The 24,705-nt window shown below is 51.0% G+C and overlaps 1 protein-coding gene across 1 annotated transcript in view; it reads right to left on the bottom strand.

The window, feature by feature from the left end:
* Alk (ALK receptor tyrosine kinase) overlaps nucleotides 1-24,705 on the bottom strand; it is a 747,750-nt gene that overhangs the window by 33,429 nt on the left and 689,616 nt on the right. The window contains exons 12-15 of the mRNA XM_045149222.1: nucleotides 18,168-18,330; nucleotides 8,741-8,891; nucleotides 2,150-2,281; nucleotides 1,228-1,372 (exon numbers count right to left, since the gene is read on the bottom strand). Of these exons, the coding sequence (XP_045005157.1) occupies nucleotides 1,228-1,372; nucleotides 2,150-2,281; nucleotides 8,741-8,891; nucleotides 18,168-18,330 (591 nt within the window). The remainder of the gene's footprint in view (nucleotides 1-1,227; nucleotides 1,373-2,149; nucleotides 2,282-8,740; nucleotides 8,892-18,167; nucleotides 18,331-24,705) is intronic.

Here is a 24,705-nt window from a genome sequence, read left to right as displayed (position 1 = left end):
TGCCCCACTTCCTGGCAGCCACCCGCCACGCCCCCAGCTCAGAAGCAGCAGTGCTCCGTGGGGATTCAGGGACGCTGGGGACAGACAGCCTGATGACTAAACTCCCTTTCCCACGCCTGCGCTGTGCCTTCCTTTCATGAACTGCTTCTCATCCACATAGGAGCTGGGGCTCTCAGGCTTTGCAGCCCAGTGTCACGGGCCTGTAGAGGTCACTACCCTGCGGTTTCTTGCAGGAGTCTTAGATCAGCCTAGATAGGTCTGTGGGCTTCACTATTTGTTGGTTGTGAAACCCAAACCGTGGGCCTCTTCATTCTGAGCCCCAGTTTCTTCACTGGAAACTTGCAAATAATCAGACTCAGCCCAGGGGTTGACTTTTAGCATCAGTGGAGAGAGTGTGGGAGAGAGTGTGGAATGCTCCGCAGAGTACTAAGTGCAGGAATTGCTGGCCGAACCCACCTCAGCTGCAACCCAGCGAGAGGGGCAGAGCTGCTCCTCATCCAGGAGCAGGGGTGCTCAGGAGAAGGAGGTAGGTGACGCCCAGCGACAAGGGCCGCCACCTCCCAAACACTGGAGTTGTTCTGAGCATTGGAAAGTTGTGCATGGCTTCTGACAGTTGAGCCCAGTGTCTCTCCTGCTGGCCCCCGAGAGTCCAGGGCCCTCCCCTTATTATTCCATATGACATCTCAACAGACGCCTGACCCGAAGACCTCAGCAGACAGCAGTGATGGCCTGGACCCCACACAGAAGGGACGGATTCACTGTGTGGGTGCGTCTGCCAGGACTGCAAGGATTAGTCTCTGGAAGTGTCTTCGGGAAGAACTTCTGACTGAGGTTCTCCAAGGTTCAGAGGGAGAAACAGAGGGACACGTATGTGGGGTAACCCTCTGATAGGGCAGCTACGTGCTAGAAAGGGGCCCCAGGCTTAGGAAATGCAGCCCAGATGGGAGACAAGCCGGGGTCTGGAACATAAGCAGCTGAGCCGCAGCCCTCCGGGAGGCCCCGGGGCTTTGCCAGCTTCGGGAACCTCAAGAGCTTCGCTTTCACAGGCCTTGCTCTGCAAGCCTCACGCCCACGGGGTAGCCCGCTTGGGCTCCAGGTACTGCCTTGCCTCCCTTAGTATTCATATCAATATCCAGAGCTCCCACAGTCTCAGGGGCAATGACTGCAGTGCCTTCCAGGGGCATGATGGCATTCCTGGGAGATTTCTGGAAGAGGGCAGAGCCTTACCTGCGGCTCCGGAATTTCCGTTCAGCCCTAGAACTGAGGAGTTATTTTCCAGTCTCTCTGGGTGGAACGTGTCTGTCTTGGCTCCGTAGGCTCTGCCACCTCCGCCAGCAGCAATGATGAGGGGCACTGGCACTCCATCCTTCATCTGGCCAGGGGAGAGACGCAGAGATGGAGAGACCAAGCCAGACACCCTCTCAGCCTTGGTTTGAATGTTTAAACCTGACAGTTTGTGGATTGACTTCTCCAGCTGAGGGGACTTGAGTGTCCAAAATTCACACTATAGTAACCCACCTCCTCATCTGGGAGCTTCTGTGTCGTCAGCTGGGACTCACTGAAAGAAGTGGACTCAGTAAGGTGTATATGCGCTCACTATATTGCCAGGTTACACATGAGCTGGGATGGTCCTGGTTAGCAGCTCCTTCTTTAGACCTCTTGGAGGACTTGTTGCTGGTGATTGGAAGCAGGTCTCACTTCCTGTCTCCTTCCCTTTGCACTCTTAGGCACGTCTGCCTCTGCCCCCTACAACATCAGGGCGAAGCTCTCCGCATCACTGAGCCCATGGGACCACCCAGCAGGAGACTGCTCTGTTTAGTTTCTGGCAGGATGCAATTATGTCAGAAAAATGGTCTTAGGAAAGAATGCTGGCCCAGAAGGGACAGAGGACCCTCTAGAGGGAGCCCTTAACCAGGGTTGCAAAAACCCAGCATGGTGAATCTGGGACTGTATGTCCCTCTGAGACTTGGCTCCTCATCCTGAACTGCAATAGGACATCCTATCCTGTCTGGGGCTGTTCGGATGCTGTCATGGAAGTTGCGGCCTAGGGGAATCTGTGCTTGTCCCGGGGGGTCCTGTCTGGGGCTCTTCCGAGGCCGTGACACCAGGGAAGCCATTGCCCTGGGGAGTCTACCCTTGCAGGTCTCACCTTAAACACATAGGTGGCTCCGCCCCCGCCGCCGCCGCCTCCAGCCCACTCGCGCACGCTTCTGTTGGCACGAAGCTCTTCTTCTATCACGTTGTTCTCTCCAATGCAGACTTTCTGGATTAATTGGTTTGTCTGTCGAAACAAAAACACACATTGGGTTTGGGCACTTCCTAGAGACTGTCCTTGTATGCTTAAAGATGGCATCTGACTGCCTGTCAAATAGCTCATGGTCGAGTTGAGGAGACAAAGAACAACGCCCATATGAGCCGTATGAGGGAAGAGCTACGGGACAGTGGTGGTTTGGGTGGAAAATGTCTCTCATGGACTCGTGTGTTTGAACACTTGATCCCCAGTGGGTGGCACTGTTTGGGAAGTTTGTGGAGCCTTTGGGAGGGGGAGCCTTGTGGAAGGAAGTGTGTCCCTGGTGGCAGTCCTTGAGGTGCTCGAGTTCAGTCCCCCTCGGGGCTCCTTAACTTTTCCACTTGGCCCCTGCTGCTGTGAAGGTGTGACGCGGCTGTCTGCTCATGCTCTCTCTGCCATCACGGGAACTTTCCCTCGAAGCTGCAAGCTGAGATAAACCCTTTGCTTTCTGTCAGCTGCTTCTGGTCAAGTGTTTCACCCCAGCAGTGGGAAAGTACCCGCTGCAAACAGCTGTGACACAGATGTTACAAAAAGTTGGGAGAGGGAACCTTCCCTGTGGGTGCAGTCAGGGAGGACTGCCCACAGGAGGTGGCTTCTCTGGGGGCCATGACGTGTAGGGAGAACGTCACCACAGAGGGTGGAGAAGTCATGGCATGTCATGAGGATGGAGTGGCATGAGCCACAGGGGCAAAGGTGGGTGGAACGTGTGGGGAAAGCTCACAAGTCTCTTTGTGAGAAAACTCCATGTCAGGATAGAGATATGGCCCAGGAGGCCGTGGAGGGCCATTGAAGTTTCTGGAGAAGTGCAGTTCCAAAGCATCATGGGAAGAATTTAAGAAAACCAACCAAACAAAATCCAACAGTGGAAGGATGGGCTGAAGTCTCATTCCCAGCTCATGTTTGAGGAAAATCATTCCCCCATCTTGGACATCTCAGTCCTGTCAGCAAATGTTCCTTTTGTTGTCCCTAGAAACCAGCGACCCACAGCCCTGAGTAGAATTCCCTGGCTTCTGCGGAGAGGAGAAGGCAGAGGTTGGGAATCAGGCAGTCTGGACCTCTGTCTACCCTGGTGACATTTTCCATGTCTTCAGTGTGGGCTGGGCACAAAGACACCACAGGTTGCTGGGACAATTCTGAGGGATTATGATGTTAGGATCAGCAGGTGGCTTCATTACACTTACTTCTGGACCCCATAGGCTTGGTTTAGGGCTCGAGGTTCTGGGATACCCTGGGGGCACAGTAGAATTTTATAGCAAAGAATCCTAGACTCCTGGAATGACAAGAGCAGTCCCTCAAGCAAAGACATACCTACCTGGCAGGCCACCACAGCTCAGACGAATTCTCTAAACATCAGCCTGACCTCGGAAGAAAATGAGTTTTCTTTCACTTAATGGGATAAAAGCCAATAAAACATCAAATTTCCATCAAACGCTGCTGTGTAACCAGCCAGTGGACACGGTGATCCATCTTGACTCACTCCTTATGCTAACACATTCAGGAGAGCTGGCAGTGGGTACTAAAGAAATTTCCAGATAAACAGCTAAGACGCAATTTGTTTTATGACATTTTGGACTTAATGATGGAAATAATTTGACTTTACTTTGTAAGTGTGGATTTAGTGTAGATAGAAGATTCTGAATCACTGGCGCACAGCTAACATTTCTCTCACGTATATGCAGTTATGTCCGGGGCTGGAATGGTGGTCTGAGGTGGGCATGGGTGGCAAGTTAGGGCATACCTTGTGGCTGGGACCAAGGACAGAGGAAGTCTACAGGAGCTGTCAGCTGGGCAGAGCAGGGGGTGTGTTGGGTGAGGCACCTCATATTCCTGGATGTGCTTTCATCTATAAATCTGCCCAGAATGAACCAGCAGGGCTAAGTGCTCTGCTCCTCTCCGCTCCTCTGGCTGGGGCCAGTGGGCTCCCATGCCCCGTGGATCCTCTTCCTGACATCTGAACATTTTGGGGTGGGAGGTGACAGCAGCAGGGCTCGAGAATGGCCGTGCGCCTGCTGTGGCGGTTTGCACATGAAATGTCCCGTGTGGCCTCAGGCGTTGTGACTGAGCCTCATACTTATCCCCAGCAGGTGGCAGTTTGGGAGCTGCCGGGGCCTTGCTGGAGGAGGTGTGTCGCTGCGGGACCTCGAGGTTTACCAGCCCGAAGCTGGCTGGCTGACTCTCGCTGCATGTGAGGCCCAGCCTCAGCTCTGCCGTTCTTTTCTCTGCCATGAGGAAACTTCCCCTGCAAACTGTAAGTCAAGGCACAAGCTGCGTTTGGTTGAGCATTTTGTCCCATCAGCGAGAAGGTAACTGCAAGACATACCTAGCGTGTACCCTGTCCCCACCCCCACTTCCCCGGCTGCAGTCATTTTCTTTGTGTTGGGCCCCAGACCCCAGAGAAATGGTTCAATCCGCGCCAGCGTCTTGCCGACTGAGCACAGCCTCCAGCAGTGATGACACGGCCTTGCAGCTGACTCGCCCGGTTCCACGCCCCCGCGGTCCCCTTCCTGTCCCTCTGGCTTTTCTTTTCTGACCTCTTAGTGTTGGGGGCGGGGTGCATGGCCCATCCTTGCTTCTGTTCTCTAACTGTGCCACATCCTACGCCATCCCACCTACTTTCAACTTGATGCCAGTTTCTCCAGGCTGTGTATTCTCCCGGCCCCTCTCCGGAAACTTCGATGGTCTACCTGCGGCCTTCCACCTGCCACTGCCGTGGGCTGGTTCGTAGAATCTTCATGATTGGCATGTCTGACACTGACCTCTTGACCTTGTCCTCAGCTTCCTCGTATTGTTGGAGATAGGGTCTCACTTCGAGGCTGTCTTAGGACTGACTGTGTGGCCCAGGCTGACCTCGAACTTGTGGTGATCCTCCTGCCTCAGTGGCTTCCAGGGGCTCAGACATGGTCCTTGGGGTCAACCTTGACTCGTTTCCTTAATTCCCCACCTCAGCAGACAGGAAGTCCTTTTGGATTTCACCTGTGTACCCAGAATCAACCGCTTTGTTCCACATCCATGGTACCTAGGCTGATCCAAGCCACCAACATCTTCTACCCAGATGAGCGCAACGGCCTTTGGATGCATTGCCCGACTGCCCCTTTGTGCCTGCACGCTCTGTTCCTCACAGTGCAGCCAGAGAGAGCCTGTGGAGGCACATGCCATCTGTCACCATTAGGCTTCACACCCTCGTATGGCCACAACACGCACTGCAAATAGCCTGCCCCAGCCCCGCTGCCTCTTCCTTCTCTTGGCCGCCCTTCGTTTTCTTCCTGCCCTCTTCCTCTCAGTCATCCAGTTCAGGGACTTGACCTTCGCTGGGTCCTTCTTTCTCCAGAGAGTTTCTTCCTCTTCCTGCTGCTTGAGTGGACGCTCCTCCCGAGCAAGGCTCTCCGCTGGTCATTAGTACGCGTGCGGTTCCCGTGCGGTGGCTGACAAGCCGCAGGTGTGCTCCCTCGGGTGGGTTCAATCAGGGACGGCCTGCCTCCCGCGCCCTTCCGTCGTCTGCCAGGTGGGTGGCGGGAGTGATGGGCATGCAACTAGACCAGCGGCGTTACTCCCCCGGGGCCTTGGGGGTGAGTTTCAGGAGGTATTTCTGACCGTAAGTTCCTCTGGGGGGCACTCCTGGCATTAAGTGGGTAGAGAATAAACGTTCTACAAAACATAAGACAGGCCCTCTTTCTACCACAAGCAACAAGTGGAGGAAGCCTGGTTTAGACTCAGTTGAGCTCTGATGGTGGCCAGGCACGCAGAAAGAGGATCCCACAGATGTGTAGGGGAGCCAGCTAAACTGCCAAGCAGCTTCTTAGAGTCCACTTCATTCTCAAGACCCACTCCGGACACCATTTGTTTTCTAGAGTGAACTTGAGATGGAGACAGTTCCTAAAAGACAGTGTTTCTTCCCCCAGGGACCCAGAGGCGGAAGTGTGGGGTAACCAACCCGGACTGACCATTTACTTGCCCCACTTGCCTGATGCTCATGTTGTGCCCAGCCCAACCAGCAGAGGGCACTGCCCTCTGCTCATAGCCCAGAATCGCCTCCTCCTGACCTCTTGAGAACTCTCCCTGCACACCCACAGTTTGAGAACAAGTAGGTTGATTAATAAAAATGATAAAATACAGCAACCTAAAGGAACAAGTAGATTACAATTGAATTAAAAAAGACGCGGTCCTGTGAAAAGACATAACTGATTACAATCCAATCAAGTAAAAGTCTCTTGCAGAAGTCAAAGCAATCTTTCTGCTTAGATGAAAGAATTACATTAGCACTCAATAAATTCCTGTGAAAATTACAGCAGCCTGTAATTTAATGACTTAATATATTGTAACGGACTGCAAAACCCTGATTATCGTTGCTAAATAAAAGTTGGAGTGGAGACACTTCTTAAGCCAAAGGTTGGACCGACCAAGGCTTGGTCCTGTGGCTTTATCTTAACCCTGCAAGAGGTGACTGGGGAAGGGCGAGATGTCCCTGGCTGTTGCCTCCTGGGCTCCCAGGACTGTGCCTGGTTCTTAGAAGCTGAGCTTGTTTGTGGAAATAAACAGCTTCTTTGGCAGCTCCTGCATCCCACCAGGTTGCTGGGACAGTTCCTGGAGAACAGCTGTTCTGGGCGCAGGAATGCAGCCCCTTGCCCGAAACCCGCCCGAGCAAAGCTGCACTCCAGGTAAGGTTGCGGCCTGCCTGCTCTACGGGACACGAACCGTGCTGGGCGCTGAGCTCCCCCCGGCGCAGCCGGCACTGCCGGGCCCCTCTGAGCCAGCACCACGCTGGCTGCTGAGAAGCAGACCACTGGGGTGCCGGGGGTTCGAGTGCCACTGCTGAGTGCGCCCGCACTGCCTCACTCTACCAGCACCTTTAGCCATTCTGGGCTTTCTCTTCCCAGGCTTTGGACTTCCCTTTGGTGGCTGGACACCCCAGGGGTTCAGAAACACAATGGTAGGCTGTCTTGGGAATCACAGAGGTTGGTCTAGTGATGGGCTGCAAGTGGAAAGGGAAGAAAGGCCAAAGAAATAGATCCAAGTGAGTTTGAGCCAAGCAAAACCAGTAACTTAGGGCTCTGGACCACTTTGTGACAGTGGACAGGCCCCTTCACTTCTGTGGCTTCTCTTTCCTTCATTTGGAAGATGGGGGTATTATTTTGGGAAGAGTGCCTCACATGCTCACATTTTGAATGATGGTGCTGTTTTCTATGGATCTTTTATTTTTTAAATTATTTCTTCAGGAGAGGGGGTTTGAGGTAGGGTCTCACTCTAGCCCAGGCTGATCTGGACTTCACTACATCGTCTCAGGGTGGCTGCAAAGTCGTGGTGATCCTCCTACCTCGGCCTCCCGAGGGCTGGGATTAAAGGTGTGTGCCACCACGCCCGGCTGCTGTGTGTCGTTTAGGAGCAGTGCCTAGCTATGGAAGTAGGTCGCTAGGGACGGGCCTTTGACGGGTCTAGACTCAAGATCTGCACTGAGGGGTTTTTGCCACAGGCTTCTACCACCACGATGGGCCAAGACCCTCTGAAATGATGAGCCCAAATAAATCTTTCCTCCCAGAAGCTATTTCTGTCAGGCATTTTGTGAGGACAACACAAAAGGAACCAACAAGGAAATAGTCTACCTGATATTTCGGCTGCCGGTATATGTTTTGGTTGCTATTATTATTATTTTTTTTTTGTTTAAACACAAAATAAATAATATATAAAAACATTCTTTTTTGTTTGGAGACAGTTTCATGTATCATAAGCTGGCTTCCAACTATGGAGCCAAAGATGACCTTGAACTTCTGATGCTCCTGCCTCTATCTCCTAAGCACTGGGATTATAAGAGTTCACCACCACACCCTGTTTATGAGGTGCTGGGAGTGGAACCCGGGGCTTTGTACATGCTAGGCAAGCACTCTGCCAATGAAGATACACCCCTAACCCTGAAAACACGCTTTCAGTGCCACTTGCAGACACCATTGATAAAGCGTCCCCAGTCTAGTTGCCCCTCCGGAAGTGGTCACTACTACATCACTACTACATGTATCTTTCAGAACATTTCTTGTGCCTTTATAACATTTCATGTGGCCACGAGTCCACAATTGTCAGCTGGATTTTGCATCTTAAAAAAAATTACTATAATAATATGATTAAAGCCAACAGCATGCTAGCCAGAGAGTTCGGGAAGCAAATGCCATTTCCTACTTCTTTGGAGAACACCAATGCTTGGTCTGTTTAAGTAGGAAAATCTCAGCTTCAGCCTTGGTCCCTCTGGGGGTGTAAAACCCCAATGGCTTCAAAATCCCTGTGTCCTTACATTCCCAAATGACCCCAAGAAAGGATGGTCATCTGCAGGCAGAGCTGAGGTAAGCCCTATTTTCTCTGAATATTAACTCCAAGAAAGAGTCGGTAAGGACTTGGTGCCCCCAGAAGTCACTCTCCCTCCTCTTCCCTCCCCCCCCAGTGTGGCGAGCCATGCAGGGGACTTACACTGGGACAGGCGTCTGCCCCCTGCTGTCCAACCAGGATATACAGCGCGTCGTCCTTCTCCAGGTTGAAGACGCCCAGCACGGACACGCCATGGGACCGCGTCATGGCGTTCTTCCCGCCTTTCCCACCAGCCGCTCCGTAGCCCGAGATGCTGCAAACAGACAAAGCTAAGCTCACTGGCCCCCACTGTGGCAGGAACACTGGTCCCTTCCTGCCAGCCCTGGGGGGATCCAAGGAGTCTGCACACCTTCCCACCATGACTGAGAGTCCTTGCTCACATGGGCCCGTGAGGCCATCCAGGAGGGAGACCTCTCTTGACTTACCAGAGGACAGCCAAGTTTAGAGGGGCTGAAAGTTGCTTAGCTGTAGAGTCAGGGAGTGACAATCTGGTAAGGTGTTGCAGAGAGAGAAAGTGGAGTAAAGGAGAGAGGAAGGGGGCGGGGAGAGTGCTGGGATACCTAGAACCCATTATTTTGGATTTCTCAGCCCAAGATCAATGGGTTCATGTGACCTTAGACAGGAAGTTTAAACTGTTATTCTTACAATGGAAAAGATGAGAGAATCTTTCTCTTGCCCCAGAAGTGATATGAAAGCTGCAGGAATTCAGAATGCAGACCTGGAGTGTATCTGACACTGAGGCTCATTATTAACAGTGTGAATGGTGGAGTGACAGTCACTGGTCACATCCTGGTGCACAGGATGGAAGTTGCCCCATGGGGCCAAGAAACAAGGAGCGTCTCCATGGTGTGACCTAGGAGAGCATGGTTATGCACCCAGACTCTCCCAACCCAGTGGTAACTTCTTCTAGAGCAGTCTGTGAGCAGCCAACGAACAACCGGTCACAGTGGAAATAACAGTAGGACGTAGGAGTGTGGGGTGAGGCCTGCTGCCTCAGATTGTCAGGGGAGTTAGGCGAGCGTGGGGAGGTGGGGACAAGAATGCAACTTGTGAGCCTGGGCAGAAGGCCAGCATGCCTTGAAGACAGCGAGCAGCTCAGAAAGCTGCTGAATGACTCCCCAGGGGCTGCTGGGAAAGGGACTCAGGAGGAGCTTCATGTCCTCTCGATAGATCAGAGGCCTTTCATGAAAAGCCAGTGAGAGATGAAAGGCAAGCTGGGCATGGTGGCATATGCCTTTAATCCCAGCACTTGGGAGGCAGAGGTAGGAGGATCATCATGAGTTCAAGGCCACCCTGAGACTACACAGTGAATTCCAGGTCAGCCTGGGCTAGAGTGAGACCCTACCTGGAAAAATAAAAAAAAAATAAAAAAAAAAGAGAGATGAAAGGCAACATTGTCCATGCACACCCACAGTGGCTTCGATGCCGACAGCCTCGGAGGGTCCCCATGCTCTGAGCATGTGGGGACCTCCTGGGCACTTCCGGAGCCCTCTGAGAGCTACCTGGCAGACAGCAATCTTCCCGTTCAGTTCCAGCTACGTGTCTCCATGTGCTGCAACCACAGTGTGTGCTGTCTTTAGCAAGAAAGTCTTACCATTTACTTTTGGTAGGCTTCCAAGGCAGGGGCAACAGCCTGTTGTTTGGAGGGCCTCAGGGGTTTCCCTGACCCTTTCGGCTAGGGCGAGCCTAAAGACGGGCTGCGGCAGGCAAGGGCTTAGGTGACTTTTGTGGGAAGCAAATGGAATCTGGTACTTCTTGGCCCCGTGGCTGCCCAGACACTTACGTGAGCTTATCAAATACAGGGAACAACCTGGGTAGAAGGAGACCCGAGATGAGCTCCCAGCCCTACACGAGCTTATGGAGACCCTGGGAACTACTCAGTTAGGCAAAGAGGACCTTCACCCTAAAAGTGGCTACAAAGTTGATGTGAGCGCAGGCCTGACGATTGCCGGGGGCTCTGTTGGTGGTGCTGGAGTGAGACAGGCCCCAGCTTAGCTCTGTGACAGGGAGGGCCTCAGGCAAGTCGAAAGGGGTGGAGTGTGGGAGCCAGGGCTCGTGAGGCGGAGTAAAGAGGCAGGCAGCCTCTGGGGTGTCTGACTGTAGCAAGTGGCTGGTGAGGTGGAGGATAGAGGCGTAGGTTTGGAGAGAGAAGTGGGGACCAGTTATTGAACATCCTCCAGTGTGCTCCGTATAGTTCATGTTGACATCAACACCGAGGGTAAGCAATATATATTATCCATGCCACTGGGCTGAGGATTAGAAAGATGAATTCTTCTGAGGCCACAGCTGGCCAGTGGCAGAATATGGTGCAGGCCTTCCTCTGCGTTCACCTGGGAAAGGACATGCAAGCACCACGATTCCTTCCAGCCTCACATGAACACGCCTGACCAATGAGAAATGGACAAGGTGAGGAAGGCAACAGGAAGGAGAGCTTATTGGTGAGTGATGAGAGCAGATTTTTAAAAGTTATTATTTTGGCTTTTCAAAATAGAGTTTCACTCTAGTCCAGGCTGACCCGGAATTCACTATGTAGTTTCAGGGTGGCCTCGAACTCACAGTGATCCGCCTATCTCTGCCTCCTGAGTGCTGGGATTAAAACTGTGCACCTCCGTGCCTGACTTTTTTAAAAAATATTTTACTGGGCTGGAGAGATGGGTTAGTGGTTAAGGCTCTTGCCTGTGAAGCCTAAGGGCCCATGTTCAACTCTCCAGGTCCCACATAAGCTAGATGCACAGAGGTGAGGCAAGTGCAAGGTCACACATGCCCACTAGGTGGCACAAGTGTCTGGCATTTGCACTGGCTGAGCTGAACCATTTTCCTCTCTCTAAATTAAAAAAAAAGAACAAAAAAATTGAATTTTAAAAAATTTATTAGAGATGGGGGGCAGAGAGAGTAGAAGAGTGGACATAGGTGCATGAAGGCTGCCTGCCATTACAAACAAACTCAGAAGCATGCACCTCTGTGCATCTGGCTTTATGTGGGTACTGGGGACTTGAACTCAGGCCAGCAGGCTTTGAAAACTAGCACCTTTAGCTGCTGAGCCATCTCTCCAGGCCTGGAAGCAGAATTATTATCTTAGAGAGGGAAGTACATTCTGGGGACAGAAACGTGCACTGGCTCAGACTCTCACTCCGCCAGGTTCTGGGTCAGCTGGGGTTCATCTCAGTTGTCCACTTGATGGGACATAGAATCACCATGGAAACAACTGTGAGGGGGGTGTCTAGATTACATAACTGAGGTGGGAAGACCCACCCTAAACGTGAGAGGTACCATTCAATGAGCTGGGGTCCTGGGCTTGATCAAGAGGAGCAGCAAAGCAGCCTCCATCACTCTCTGCTTCCTGCTTGCGGATGCACTAGGTGTGAGCAGCCTTTTCGGCCATGATGGGCCACACCCTCCAACTACGCAACCAACTTCCCTCCCTCCTTCTCTCCCTCCCTCTTTCCCTCCTTTCCTTCCTCAATCTTCCTTTCAAGTATTTTGTTGCAGCAACGGGAAAAGCAAGTAACACAGGTTGCATCAAGAAGGAGGTTTTACCTGAAGATGTGATTTGCTTGGCAAGCTCCTGCTAAGTCTTTAACCTTGCCTGCTCCGGCTTAGGGCTGAGAGGTTACCTTTACCCTGCTCGTTCCTGTCTGCATCATTTGCATAGTCATTTTCATCAATCTGCATGTATTATGAATCATTCTGAACTCTTTCGCATGTTTAAATTTAGCCAAATTATTATATTTCGGAAGTTGTTTGTTCCCGACTCCTCGTTCCTTCTTGCTTTCCCTGTCTCTCCACTGGATCCAAACACCAGCTCCCTTTGGGTCTTTGCCCAGCACTTGGCAGTGAGCTCTGAGCCTCACAGTGATTCCAGCCTTGCTGTGTTGGCTATGTGACCCGAGGCAACTTGGTCGACCTCTCCAAGCCTCAGCTTCCACTATCTAGACAGACATGGGGGACCCATGCCTCATTGGTGGGGAAAGATGGAGGGTTTGAAAAGGCAGGAAATTGATGGAAGTCCAAGGCTGGGCTCTGGTTTGGGGCTGACTCTGTGGATTCCAAAGTCAGTGCCCGCTGACTCCCCTCGGTGGCCTCAGTCCTACTTTTCCACCTTGGACTACAGGGTGGCTTAAGATCATGAGGAGCAGGAAGGTGCCAGCCTGGGGTAATTGTTAGGGTCGTGGGAAGGAAAATTTTCCTCCTCATTCCCGTGAGACCTGAAATCCCCACCATTAAAACTCCTCCGCTCCTTTGCTCTTCCAGGTCTGACCTTGCTTGTGAGGGTCACATAACAGTGAAGAAAGTCAAGGGCCTGCTTGCCTACAGCCCTCAATTGAAATCCCAGCTCTGCACCTCAGAGCCAGGGGTGGGGACAGCTTCATTCCTCCCTCCGGGTGTGACCCTGTAATGGTGACCCCGACAGACACTCCCTCCGGGTGCTGACCCTGTAATGGTGACCCCGAGAGACACTCCCTCTGGGTGCTGACCCCATACTGGTAATCCCGAGAGACACTCCCTCCAGGTGCTGACCCTGTATTGATGACCCTGAGAGACCCTCTGGGTGCTGACCCTGTAATGGTGACCCCAATAGACACTCTGGGTGCTGACCCCATACTGGTGACCCCGACAGACACTCCCTCCTTAAATTTTGTGCCTCAGATTCTTTCCAGTGTGTGGCCCTGTCAATCCTAGTAGCCGTGTGCTCTTGGGTGGATTGTTTTCACTCTTGGAGCCCAGCTTCCTGGGAATGTGAAAGGGAGAGAGCAATACCTATCTGGAAAGATGGTGGTAAAAATTCAAGGACGTAATGCCTACGAGGGATCTGACTCTCTATCTAGGGCACAGTCAGCAAGTGGTGCGTGGCAGTCACTGTCAGGGCTCCATTCTGTGTGGCTGCAAGGCAGGGGATGAACTTAGAGTGAGTGCGGAGCAGTGTGTGGACCAGAGTATGTTCAGGGGTCTTGGGGCCAAAGCTGTTCTGCGTCACCCATGTCCTTCCTGTGTTGGAGCCAGTGAGGCACAGGGTGGCTTGGCATTGCTGCATCATACTACCCAGACCCATGTGAAGAAAGAAAAAAAAAAAAAAAACTGCAGCCAGAGTCCCTGACATTCCCTCCCACCCTTGTAAACAGTTTATTTTTGATAGTTGACAAATGACAAGAAATTAATATACCTGCCACTCAAGTGGGGAAAATGACTCCCAGTGATTCCAATTTACTGGAAATTACAAGATAGAGCTTTCAACGAGTTGATGCTGTAATTTTTTTGTTGTTGCTGCTGTTGTCTAAATCCATGTCCCCTGGTCAGAATGGATGTTTATTGGGTTCACGTTTTGTATTATTGACTGTGAGCCATTGTTACCTGATGTAATTGAGTTGTGAGTCTTTTCTAAATAAGGAATTAGTTGTGAATCAAAGTGGCTGCCTGCTGGATCCTGAAATGACTGCACAGCTGGGGTGTGGAATGTTGGTAGTGGTGGTGCCAACATAGGCAGGGTGCTGTGGGGAGACCCCCACTCAGCAAAACCTGAAGCGCCTGCTGAGATGTGTGGCCCCCTTCTTTGGGCTCTGCTTCTTCTCGGGCAGGGCTGCTGGAGAGGCCCTTTCTGTGGTGTCTGCTTTCTCCCCTGTGACTGGGGGCTGGTGAGATGTGGCCTATGCACCCTATGGGGTCACTGGGGGAGCATAATAGGGCAGGGTCAGTAGGAACTTTCCTATTACGTGCAGACTCATGTCATCCCACGGGTCACAGGAGGTGGCACGCCTGTGGGCCAGTGTGACAGGGGCCAGTGGCAGAAACAAGGTGTGAATACACCTTGGTGAGGCCACCTGGTTCTGCTGCTCTTGCGCAGCTGGCCTGGGAAACCCTGCAGAACTGCCTCTCTGGGGCCCTTCACAGCTGCAGAGGAGGGGGAAGGTGACTTTCAAGATCTCATGGTCTGTAGGGGGCAGAAGTTGGATTCAAATTCCCTTCTGCTTGCAGCCCATTGATCTTCTCCTAATCCCTCACCTCTGACTTTGCCTGCACTGTGTTCTCTATAGCGATGACTATCTGTACAATTACTTTGGCAATTCATCATGCCTGTGACATCTCTTCTACTATTGTCTAGAGCTTGATTGGCATTGCGGACTGTTACTGAATTGTACTTGGTCTTTCTAGAACCTGCTAGGCTCCAGAGTCTGAACCCTCTCTAGGAGTCCTGTAATAGCTACTCGGTTCTGGGCACACAGTAGGGGGTCCCACAGCTCAGCACTGGGCACACAATAGCCCCACAGTTCAGTGCCTGGCCCATGGAAGGGTCCCTTGGTTGTCTATAGTTCGGGTTGGATCATGTTATACAGCTGTACACAGTCCCTGGAGCCAGGTGAAGAGTGTCAGGATCATTGATGGAGAGCTTCAGGAACGGCTGGGGCCCAGATCATTGGTTCCAGCTGGGATCTGGGGCCTCTTGTGCATTGCCTGAAGAGTGAATGAGTGAATGAGCAAACCATGGGAGAGCTGAGCTTCAGAAATGTTTTCATATGTGACCCGTGTGTGTGTGTGTGTGTGTGTGTGTGTGTGTGTGTGTGTGTGTGTGTGTGGAGGACTGGGGGCCAGGAAGTATGCTGAACCCCCAGGGAGGCAGGATGGTGGGAAGGAAGTAGGGCTGGACGGGGAAAGAGATGAAGGAGCTGACACAGAGAATGAACTGCTGCGGCCAACCTCCTCTGAGCCTGGGCTGCCGCCTCTGACTGCACTGGGCATGCGCCTCACCTGCTCCTCTCAGGGGCCCGAGTCTCAGAGCTGGGTCACCATCCGCTCCCTTTATGACGAGGCTCAGGCTCTTGTTCTCCACCCCAAACAAACCTGAGAATTCATGCTTACTGTGACACCAGTGGCTTCCTACCTTTATCACGGTGACCCTCCTCCCTCATCCATGGTGACCTCCACCCTTATCATTAGTGACCATCTATGCTCATCCATGGTGACCTCCCACCCTCATCCATGACACCCCCACGCTGTGACATGGGGCACACTCCAGAAGGCATTACACTTCTGCAGAGCCATGCCTACCTGCTCCAATAACCAGACGCCCTTCTCACTGTTCCCCAACCCTTGCCTTTCCTTCTCAGTCAAGCTCCTTAGGAGAGTAGCTGCCACTCACTGTCCCGGCTTCCTTAACCTTTCAGGCCAGAAGTGTGGCTGTCATTCTGGGAAGTGCCCTTCCCACCCACATTCAGTCCATCCTCAAAGCCTTTCTACGCCATGTCCCATGTCCTTCCTGGCTGTTCCTCCTGGCTGGCCTGTCTGTTTCTTTCTTCCCTGGTTCACCTTTTGATGGTGTCTGCATGGCAGCCAAGCTCTGTGGACCTGTAGACTCCTTTGTTTTGCTGTTGCCCTCAGATATCACCAGGGGGAGCTAAAGGCATTTGGGAGGCGAGAGGCTCCATTTGGGGGCCAGGACTCCAGCCTGTTATTCACAGGCCTAAAGTCTTGAACCAGCGACCTCTGACAGTTCTCTTTTTTCTTTCTATGATGTAGGGTTTCACTCTAGTCCAGGCTGACCTGGAATTCACTCTGTAGTCTCAGGGTGGCCTCAAACTCATGGTGGTCCTCCTACCTCTGCCTCCCAAGTGTTGGGATTAAAGGTGTGCATCACCATGCCTGGCCTTTGGCAGTTTTAACTGGAAATGACAAATCTAGGGGCTTGGGGTTGGGAGTGAAGTGAAAGCCCAGAGAATACCAGCCTACTGTGGCCTCCTCTCAGCTTCCATTCCTCTGCCTACTCTGAGGTCCCTTCCTTTGTTGTGGTGGAGAAGGGAGTGGGGTGGGGGGTGAGTCCAGGATAAATTTTCAATGGAAAGTAGAGGGAAGCCAGCCTTGGAATTCCAGCTACTTGGGAAACTGAGGCTGAGGAGAATCAGGTTGCAAGTTCAAGGCCAGCCTAGGCTACAGAGGGTCTTGAAGTCCAGCCTGGGCAACTTTGTGAGATTATGCCACACAATCAATTGAGAAAAAGAAGGAAGGGGTGCTGGAGATAGAATGCTTGTCTAGCATGCGAAAGGTTCTAGGCTCAGTCTCCAGAGAGAAAAGGAAGGCAGGAAGGACAAAAAGGAACAAAGGAAGAAGAAAGAGCAGGAGGGGTCTTCTCAACTGCATACAGCCCCGAGAAGCCGGAGGGCTGGAGAGGCAGCCTTGGTGTGCAGCCATGTTTTGCGTTGGCTTCCCTTCTTAGCCACCCCTCCCTGAACAGCAGCAGGCCCCAGTCAGCACCAGCTGAGTACCACACTTGCAGAAGAGGTGGATTCTACAAGGCAAAGGATTCCACACTTTCTGTTTCCAAAGATCCCTTTCCAAAGCCCTCTGGCAGTCCCGTGACCTTTCTAGGAGACCTGTACTTACTAAATAATAACTACCAGGAGGAAAAGGCCCTCAGAAGAGGGTACCGAGTTCCCCCGTGTGGCTCCTCTGACTTAAGGCCACTTTGATGTGGTCTAAAAGGCAAATCATTAACTGTGCACTTTGGTTACTAAATTATTACAAATACATTGGCCATTTGCACCTAAGCTCTGAGTGTCACCCAGGATCAAGAGTGAAGTACGTGGGGAGGAGCAAGTGCGAGAGCCGCACTCTAGAATCAACGGCAGGGACAAAAACTCAATTTGTTTTTGCTTTGATTTTCCCATTTTGATATGGGGCTACCTTAGACCAGATCGTAACGTTCGCCTTACTAACTTGACCCAAGTGTCCTGTTTCAACGGAAAGCTGGCTCCTGGTGTGTATTTCTAGGGAGGCAATCAACAGACAAGCTGGGGGCTGTGGATCCCCGCAGTGTTCAGAGCAGTAAGTCGGAAGCGCGCTTGGACTTTAGTTGGGATTCTCTCAGCACAGTGTGGCAATATTGGGAGCTTCATGCAGACCAGAAACCTGACTAGACTTAGATGTGGCTGTGATTAATAATAAATAGGCAAATGAATTAATTATTACTTAATAAGTGTAGTTTGTGTGGCAGGCCAAACCTTTCAAAACTTAGGGCCTGTCTGAAGAAGTCAAAGTAAAGTCAAAGGAAACAGAAAAGTCAGGAAGTACTGTGTGTGGGACCAGTCTGTTTTTGGAAGTGTTCTGGGTTGGGTAAGGATGAATTTCAGAGGGCAGCCGGCTTTCCATGCAAATAGCAAAGGCCCAGACAAGAAGATTTAAGAGTAAGAAACACCAGCTTTCATGAGCCTTGTCTTGTGAGCAAAAATTGTACAGGTACTGTCTCCTGGAAGAGCCCCAGGTAGTGTGCAAAGATCAGTCCACGACAATGAGAATTATTTAGCAGGAATTCTGAGGCTGGCCCATGCGAGTAGGTCGTCTCCACTAATGTCTGTGAAACTTGTGAGGATAAAGAACATGCCTTCTTTGTGGCCACTTCCATCCCAGCTCTTACAGTCCACTGTGGGCTGGGGTCTGTGGCCCTTGGCATGCTTGGGCACCCTGGGAACACACACCCAGAGTCAGCATTTGAGTCCTCTTTAGGGGACATGGTATGCCTCGAACTTTCTCTCCCCACACATACCTGTAGGTGTTGGTGGCCGGCACTTTCCAGATCTGGACGCCCTTCAGGGGCCCTTCGCTTCCCACCACCACGCTCAGGTTGGAGTTCTGGTAGGCGTTGTTGCACTGGGCCTGTGTGGGGCCGTGCGGCCCGCTGGCCCCACAGGTGGTGAACAGCCAGTGAACTGTGGCACAAGAGGAGAGGCAGTCAGTCACGTGGTCTGGCTTTCCCTATCCACACTGCTCCCCGGGGCCGTCTCCAAGCTTTCCACTCCAGCACACATCTCAAGAAAGTGCCAAGGTTAGGGTAAGAAATAGTCCAAACTAGAGACTTCTGTCAAGACCCTATTGTACAGGGCTCGCGGGAGAGTCCACCTGGTGAAGCACTGGCCTTGCAAGCGTGAGGACCTGAGTTCGATCCTCAGCACCCACGTAACAGTGCTGGGAGTGGTGGCACGTAGGGTAACCCCAGTTCTGGGCAGGCAGGGACAGGCCGATGGATTCCTGGTGCTTGCTGCCCAGCCAGTTTAGCCTAACTGGTGAACCCCAGGCCAGTGAGGATCCCTGTCTCCAAAAGGGGTGGATGGTGACTGAGTATGACACTTGAGGTTGTCCTCTGGTCTCCACATGCACACACGTATGCCCACGTGCGTCTGCACATGCACGAATACACCTATATGCATGCGCACACACAGAGTTATAAATAAATAATATAATATAATATAATATAATATAATATAAATAAGTAAATAAATAATTAAGAGAAGAGCCTGCTGTGTGCCAGACTCTGAAGCAGATACCAGGGAGGAGAAAATGATGCGGAAGGCCTGGACCTTCTAGAAGCTTCTAGGGAGAGAGAGAACCAACCATAATTCAAGACAGTGAGGGGGAGATAAGCCACCAGGAGACCAGTGTATTGTCAGAGGTGGGACTACTGTCCCCTTTCAGAAGGGGTGGGCTGGGCAGTGGCTGCGCGTTCTCCCGATGTCTCCCCAAGTCGAGCAGGGAAGCGGGCACACCCCAGTTGCTGGTGCCGAGCTCTTGAGCTGCAGCCGAGCTACTCCCAAAGCTTTGGCGTGCACACACAGGAACCTTCTAGCGCGAAGAAGTTGGGCAAAGCGAGTTGAGTACAGTGTCACTTGCCGAGCCTTGACCCCATCCTTGTCTCTGAGACCCAGGCAGGTGGGGGGCAGGAAACGTCACATTCCCAGGCCATGGCTTCACCCGGGAGACACTCTCTCAGCGGCAAGCCCTCCTCAGGCACCGTGAGCATGCTACCGCAGCCACGTGGGGCTGAAAGCGCAAGAAAGCAGCGGCTGTAGAGTTCTCCAGAAAACAGAGTGCCACAAATGGACAAACAGGCTAGGCTTGACAATTCTGTCTTCCTCTCCCAGACCCTCGCTCACGTCCTACTGTGGTGTGTCTGAGCACAACCTCCTTTGGTGGCCTCCAGGGGACCCCATGTGAACACAGCACAAACCATTATCCCATTTCCTGCCACAGGGGCATTTGCTTTCAAACGTTTAGCCAGGCTCAACATTGGGTATCGGTCAGATCACTTGTTGGCCATAATTCTTGCTTTTTTTTTTTTTTCTCTACAGCTTACAAAAGCTTTAAAAAATGTGTTCTTGATAAATGACTTTTACTTAAAATAAACCTCATTTTATGATTGCAAAAATGATTTCTCTCTAGAGAGACTGAGTCAAATCCTACCCACAGAAAATGATGGAAAAGTAAATTTGAATGTACACAGTATTTCTTGCTGAAAGATTTCTTGACTTTAAGCTAATTTAATGATGAAAATGAAGGGGTTAATTTGAGTTGTTAATGATAAACAATTAGATGTAGACGACTCTGGGCAGGAGTGATAAAGTGAAACGCGGCCATGCGGAGCAGGCTTTGGTGACACAGTCTCCTGCCCGTCAGTCAAGAGACGGAAGTCCCCGTGGGGTTCTAGTGCACATCGCCATTTAAAACCCCCATCTCCTGCTTCACTTTTCATGCGAAGTTTTTGATTTCACTTGGTTTCTGAAGGTCACTGCAAAGACTAGGAGGTAATGAGTGCGTTGGGCATGAGTATGAGGCTAGTGGCTAGCTTTCTGATCTGTTTGTCTCAGGAAGAGGGCAAGCTTATTAAGTCAGAGAGCTGTTTGGCGTGTGTAGGTCCGTTCACGTGTGGTGCGCGGGCTTCCTCATGTATCGCTGCCACGCATGCTTGGAGGCGAAGGGCAAATTTGGGTGTCCATCTTCACCTTCCTCCTCATTTGAGGCAGGATTTCTCCTTGTTCACTGCTGCTTCAACAGAATGTCTGGAAAATTCTGTCTGCCTATTATTTTGCTATAGGCATCTGAAATCACGGAAGGCTGCTACGGCTTTTATACGTGTGGTCTAGGGATCTGAACGCAGGTACTCAGGCTGGCATAGCATGCATTTACCCGCCCAGCCATCTCCCCAAGTCCTTAACTTAAAAAAAACCGTGAACACGGGGCACATGGCAGTCAGAGAACAACCTATGGTGTTGTTTCTGAGGAAGGCTGGCCTCCTTCTTTTGAGGCAGGGGTCTCCGTGGCCTGGAGCTCGCCAATTAGGCTAGACCGGCTGACCAGCCAGCCCTGGGATCCTCCTGTCTCTGCCTCCCCAGCACTGGGACTACAAGCGGCCCACTAAGCCTTCTTCTTTTCCTTTTTAAATTTTATTTTTAGTTGAGAGAGAGAGAGAGGGAGAGAGAGAGAGGGAGAGAATGGGAGCACCAGGGCCTCAGCCACTGCAACTGAACTCCAGACACTTGTGCTACCTAGTGGGCATGTGAGACCTTGCACTTGCCTCACCTTTGTACGTCTGGCTTACATGGGATCTGGAGAGTTGAACATGGGTCTTAGGCTTCACAGGCAAGTGCCTTAACTGCTAAGCCATCTCTCCAGTGGGCTCTGGGGATTGAACGCAGGTCCTCATGGTTGCAAGGCAAGTGCTTTACTGACTGAACCATCTCCTCAACTCAAAGGACCTCTTTATGGGTTCATTATTTTATTTGAGATAGGGTCTAGCTCAAATTGGCTTGGATTTGGGGCAATCCTCCTGCCTCAGCTTCTTTATTACAGGGATTACAGGCAATAGCCACTGCACCTGCTGACTAAAGGTATTTTCGCAGAACTTGTTTGGCCAGTTGTCCTTTTGTTTGCTCTAGACTCAAATGACATGTGTGGGCTCTGCCAAAGGCGCAAAGAGGAAGAGCCCAGGCTTAGAAATCAGTGGAACACCTGGTTTTGGGGACAGCCAGCGATCAGTTGTAAGTCCTCGATTTAGTTCTTTCTTCTATGAAAGGAACTGATTGGCCTGGTAGAAAAAGGAAGGGAGTATAAAACATCATTGCAGAGTCCCAAACTCTAAAACCAAGAGCCATTATAAATGGCTCCCGCCATCCAAGTTTGGTGGGAAATATGCCCAGGGGATCTTTGTGACTATGGTTTCCATATGCCAAAAGCCCCTGGGCATTTAAACACAGCGAGTTGGGTGTGAGAATGGGGCAGACAGGAGAAGACAAACTTAGAAAGTGAGTTGAAAACCCCACCGTCCCACCTCTTCCAGCCGGAAGTCATCTGCAGGCCTATCTGTGTCTACAGTTTTCATATTCCGGGCTTTGCCTCTGACTACCTGTGAGACCTGGGTTAAGTCAAAGCTTCTTGAATTGTGACTCATGACCCCATGTGGGGCGTAACTGAATGTGTGGATCATGAAACATTTGGCAATGGGGAAAGGTTTCAGAATGAACAATGACTAGACATCCACTCAAATTCAAGCAATGAGTCTAGGGCTGGCAGACTCCCTGGGTTGCTCCCTGTGACTTCACTTCAGCCTCCGTTCCAAACACTCAGCAGACACACTTCATACGGTGCATGCCATGTCACTATGTAACGCCAGTGACTGCCATCTTTAATACAACTTTACCGTATATACTGTTTCCTGCTTTTATAAAAGATAATTTCTTAATGAAGGAAGACAAAAACTTTTACTATTTTCCTACTATCATTTCTCAGTATTTAAGTATAAATTAGCATATCTTTGGATTGTATTGTGTTAGACAAGCTAGCACATCTATCTCATCAGCATGCAAGTTTGCTTTCATCTTTAATAAATGCTAAAATTGTATATACACCAAAGCATTACTTTGAAACAAATTCCTTTATGATTTACGATCAGTTAATATTTGATATTTTTACTGTGTTCTGTACGTATATAATTTTCTCAGGCGAAAGGGGCTTGTGAGAAGCCCTGGGTAAATCCTATGACCTCTCTGCATCTTGGTTTTCTAATCTGACCACATGGAGATCATGCCAGTCAGTGCTCAGACTTTCTGTGAAATGAAATGGTGAACTCAAGCCATGTGCTTAGCCAAACACTCGCCTTCGAGATGTACAACAAATCTGGTTTAGAAAGGGTATAACTTTGTGTTCGGTTTCTCGCTGTGGGGGTCAGATGCCCCCCATGAAGGAGAGACTCCTCAGCCCAGAACAGTATTTCCCCAATTTGATGGACATGTGTTAGTCTCTGGTGGCTTCTGTACACAACCTATTTGTTTTTATTTTCAGCGATTTCTGATGGAGACATCCAGAGAGAAAACTCTTTCTGAAGTGGGTTCCATGGGGACAGAGAGGATTTGCCGTGCCAGGTCACGCTCATCCGTTCAGCCAGAACTGTTGCTCACAGCAGGGTGGTGCTCCCTGCCCTCCCTGCTCCGGCATCCGGCTCTGGCCTCATAAATCTGCCCCGTTTGTTTATGCTTTCCATCACCACCTCTCGGGGATATGGACTCTGTGGGTTTACTGCTTGCTGAACAAGGACTGTCCTGCTTCTCACGTGCAGGCTTGTCTTGTTCAAGCTTCCCCTCGTTGGCTCTCTTGCTCGCTGTGTCTGGAATCTCACAGACATCATCAAATGTGACAGTCAAATGAGATTTTGGAGATAACTAAATTCAGTGTTCCTAAACAACCCGAGACCTTTAAAACACACATGCCAGGGCTCTGGGCATTCACGGTCAGTAGATCCTAGCTGGGGACAAAAGAGGCAATCCTTATGTTAAGTGAAATCCCTTCTCATAGACTCTGATTCTCAAGCAGATTTGTATATTAGGCCTACCTACCTAATTGTCCTGATGAAGAAAGAGGAGCGGAAGTGACTCTTCTGAGCATATTAGCATTAGATAAGAATCAAAGTTGAGAGTTATCCCTTTTCTATCCAGGGGCCCCTGGTGGTGACCAGATTTTTTCAGCTTTCTGCCTCAGAGACTTCTAGAGCCCCTTCGGATAGTCCCTACACGAGTCCTGCTCCCCTGTGCTTGTCAGAGTCCTTCTTTAAGCTAGAATTTGCTTGTTGACATGGATCCCCTAGACTGAACTACGGGCACCCGTGACTTAGTTCAAAGGGACAATTGCTAAATGGCTTTATTAAGTACTCTCTGAAGGCAGTTGTTTGAAACAAACTACTAATTTCTAGATCCTTGCCTGTGGTATGGGGTAGCGCGCTGAACCGTGGTATTGGCATTGTGGGCCTAAGAGGCCCCATAGAAGGCATCGGGACCAGGAGATGCTAGAGGCAGGGCTCTTCAGGCTACGTAGGCATGGGGTCAGTTCTAAGGGAAGGTAGAACGGAATCGCTAAGGGGAAGGTAGACGTGACACAGAACCAGAGGCAACAGGACTAGCACCGTGGCTCTAGAGAGCAGAAGTCAAGGTGCGCTTTGATCCCCAGGTAGAAGCTGGCTGCTTCCTGACTTGTTTTCACCTTCCTCTTGGGCATGTGCATGGGATGGCTGCACCTGAGCCACCCGAGAGGCAGGTCTGCTCACCAAGGGGACAGAAGCTGCCAGTATTAACTGCACATGTGGGGGTCAGATACTGGGCTTTCATACACAGATTAAATGCCTTTGAACTTGCCAAAACCATCATGGACAAGATCTAGAGCTACATTATTCACTTTCACAATCAGGAAATTCAAGTTCAGAGGAACAAAGTGCAGCATAGAATTTGTGGATTACTGGTTAAGCAAGATGTCAACTTGACAGGATTTAGAGTCACCATAGAAACAAACCCGAGGCATGTCTATTAAGGATTTTCTAGAGTAGGTAAATTGAGGCTAGAAGATATACCCTGAATGTGGGCAGCACCATTCCTGCCGTGGGGCCCAAGACGGCATCAAAAGGAGAGAGCTAGCTGAGCACCAGCGTCCATTTCTGCTTCCTGCCTGGGGCTGCGATGTGCCCAGCTGCCTCACGCTCCTGTTGCCATGGGGCTGTGACTGCAAGCCGAGACAAACCTTTACACACTTCCTTCCACAAGTGATTTCACCAGGCATTTTATTACAGATATGAGAAAAGTAACTAAGACATCATCATCAGGAATTCAACATGGATCTGTCACACCAACTGTAAGGGTTAAAAGATGCTCGGATTACCAGACCTTCCTTCACTAGAACTTTCCTGTGTGTCCGGTTTCTCCCTTCCATCCCTAACTGGGGGCAGCAGTTAAAGCTGGAAAGGCCATGCCAAATTTGCTCAGGTCCAGATG

This window comes from Jaculus jaculus, chromosome 5, assembly GCF_020740685.1.
Source record: "Jaculus jaculus isolate mJacJac1 chromosome 5, mJacJac1.mat.Y.cur, whole genome shotgun sequence".
NCBI classification, from domain to species: Eukaryota; Metazoa; Chordata; class Mammalia; order Rodentia; family Dipodidae; genus Jaculus; species Jaculus jaculus.
The sequence above is the reverse complement of the archived record's forward strand: the minus strand, read 5'-3'. Positions and strand labels throughout refer to the sequence as shown.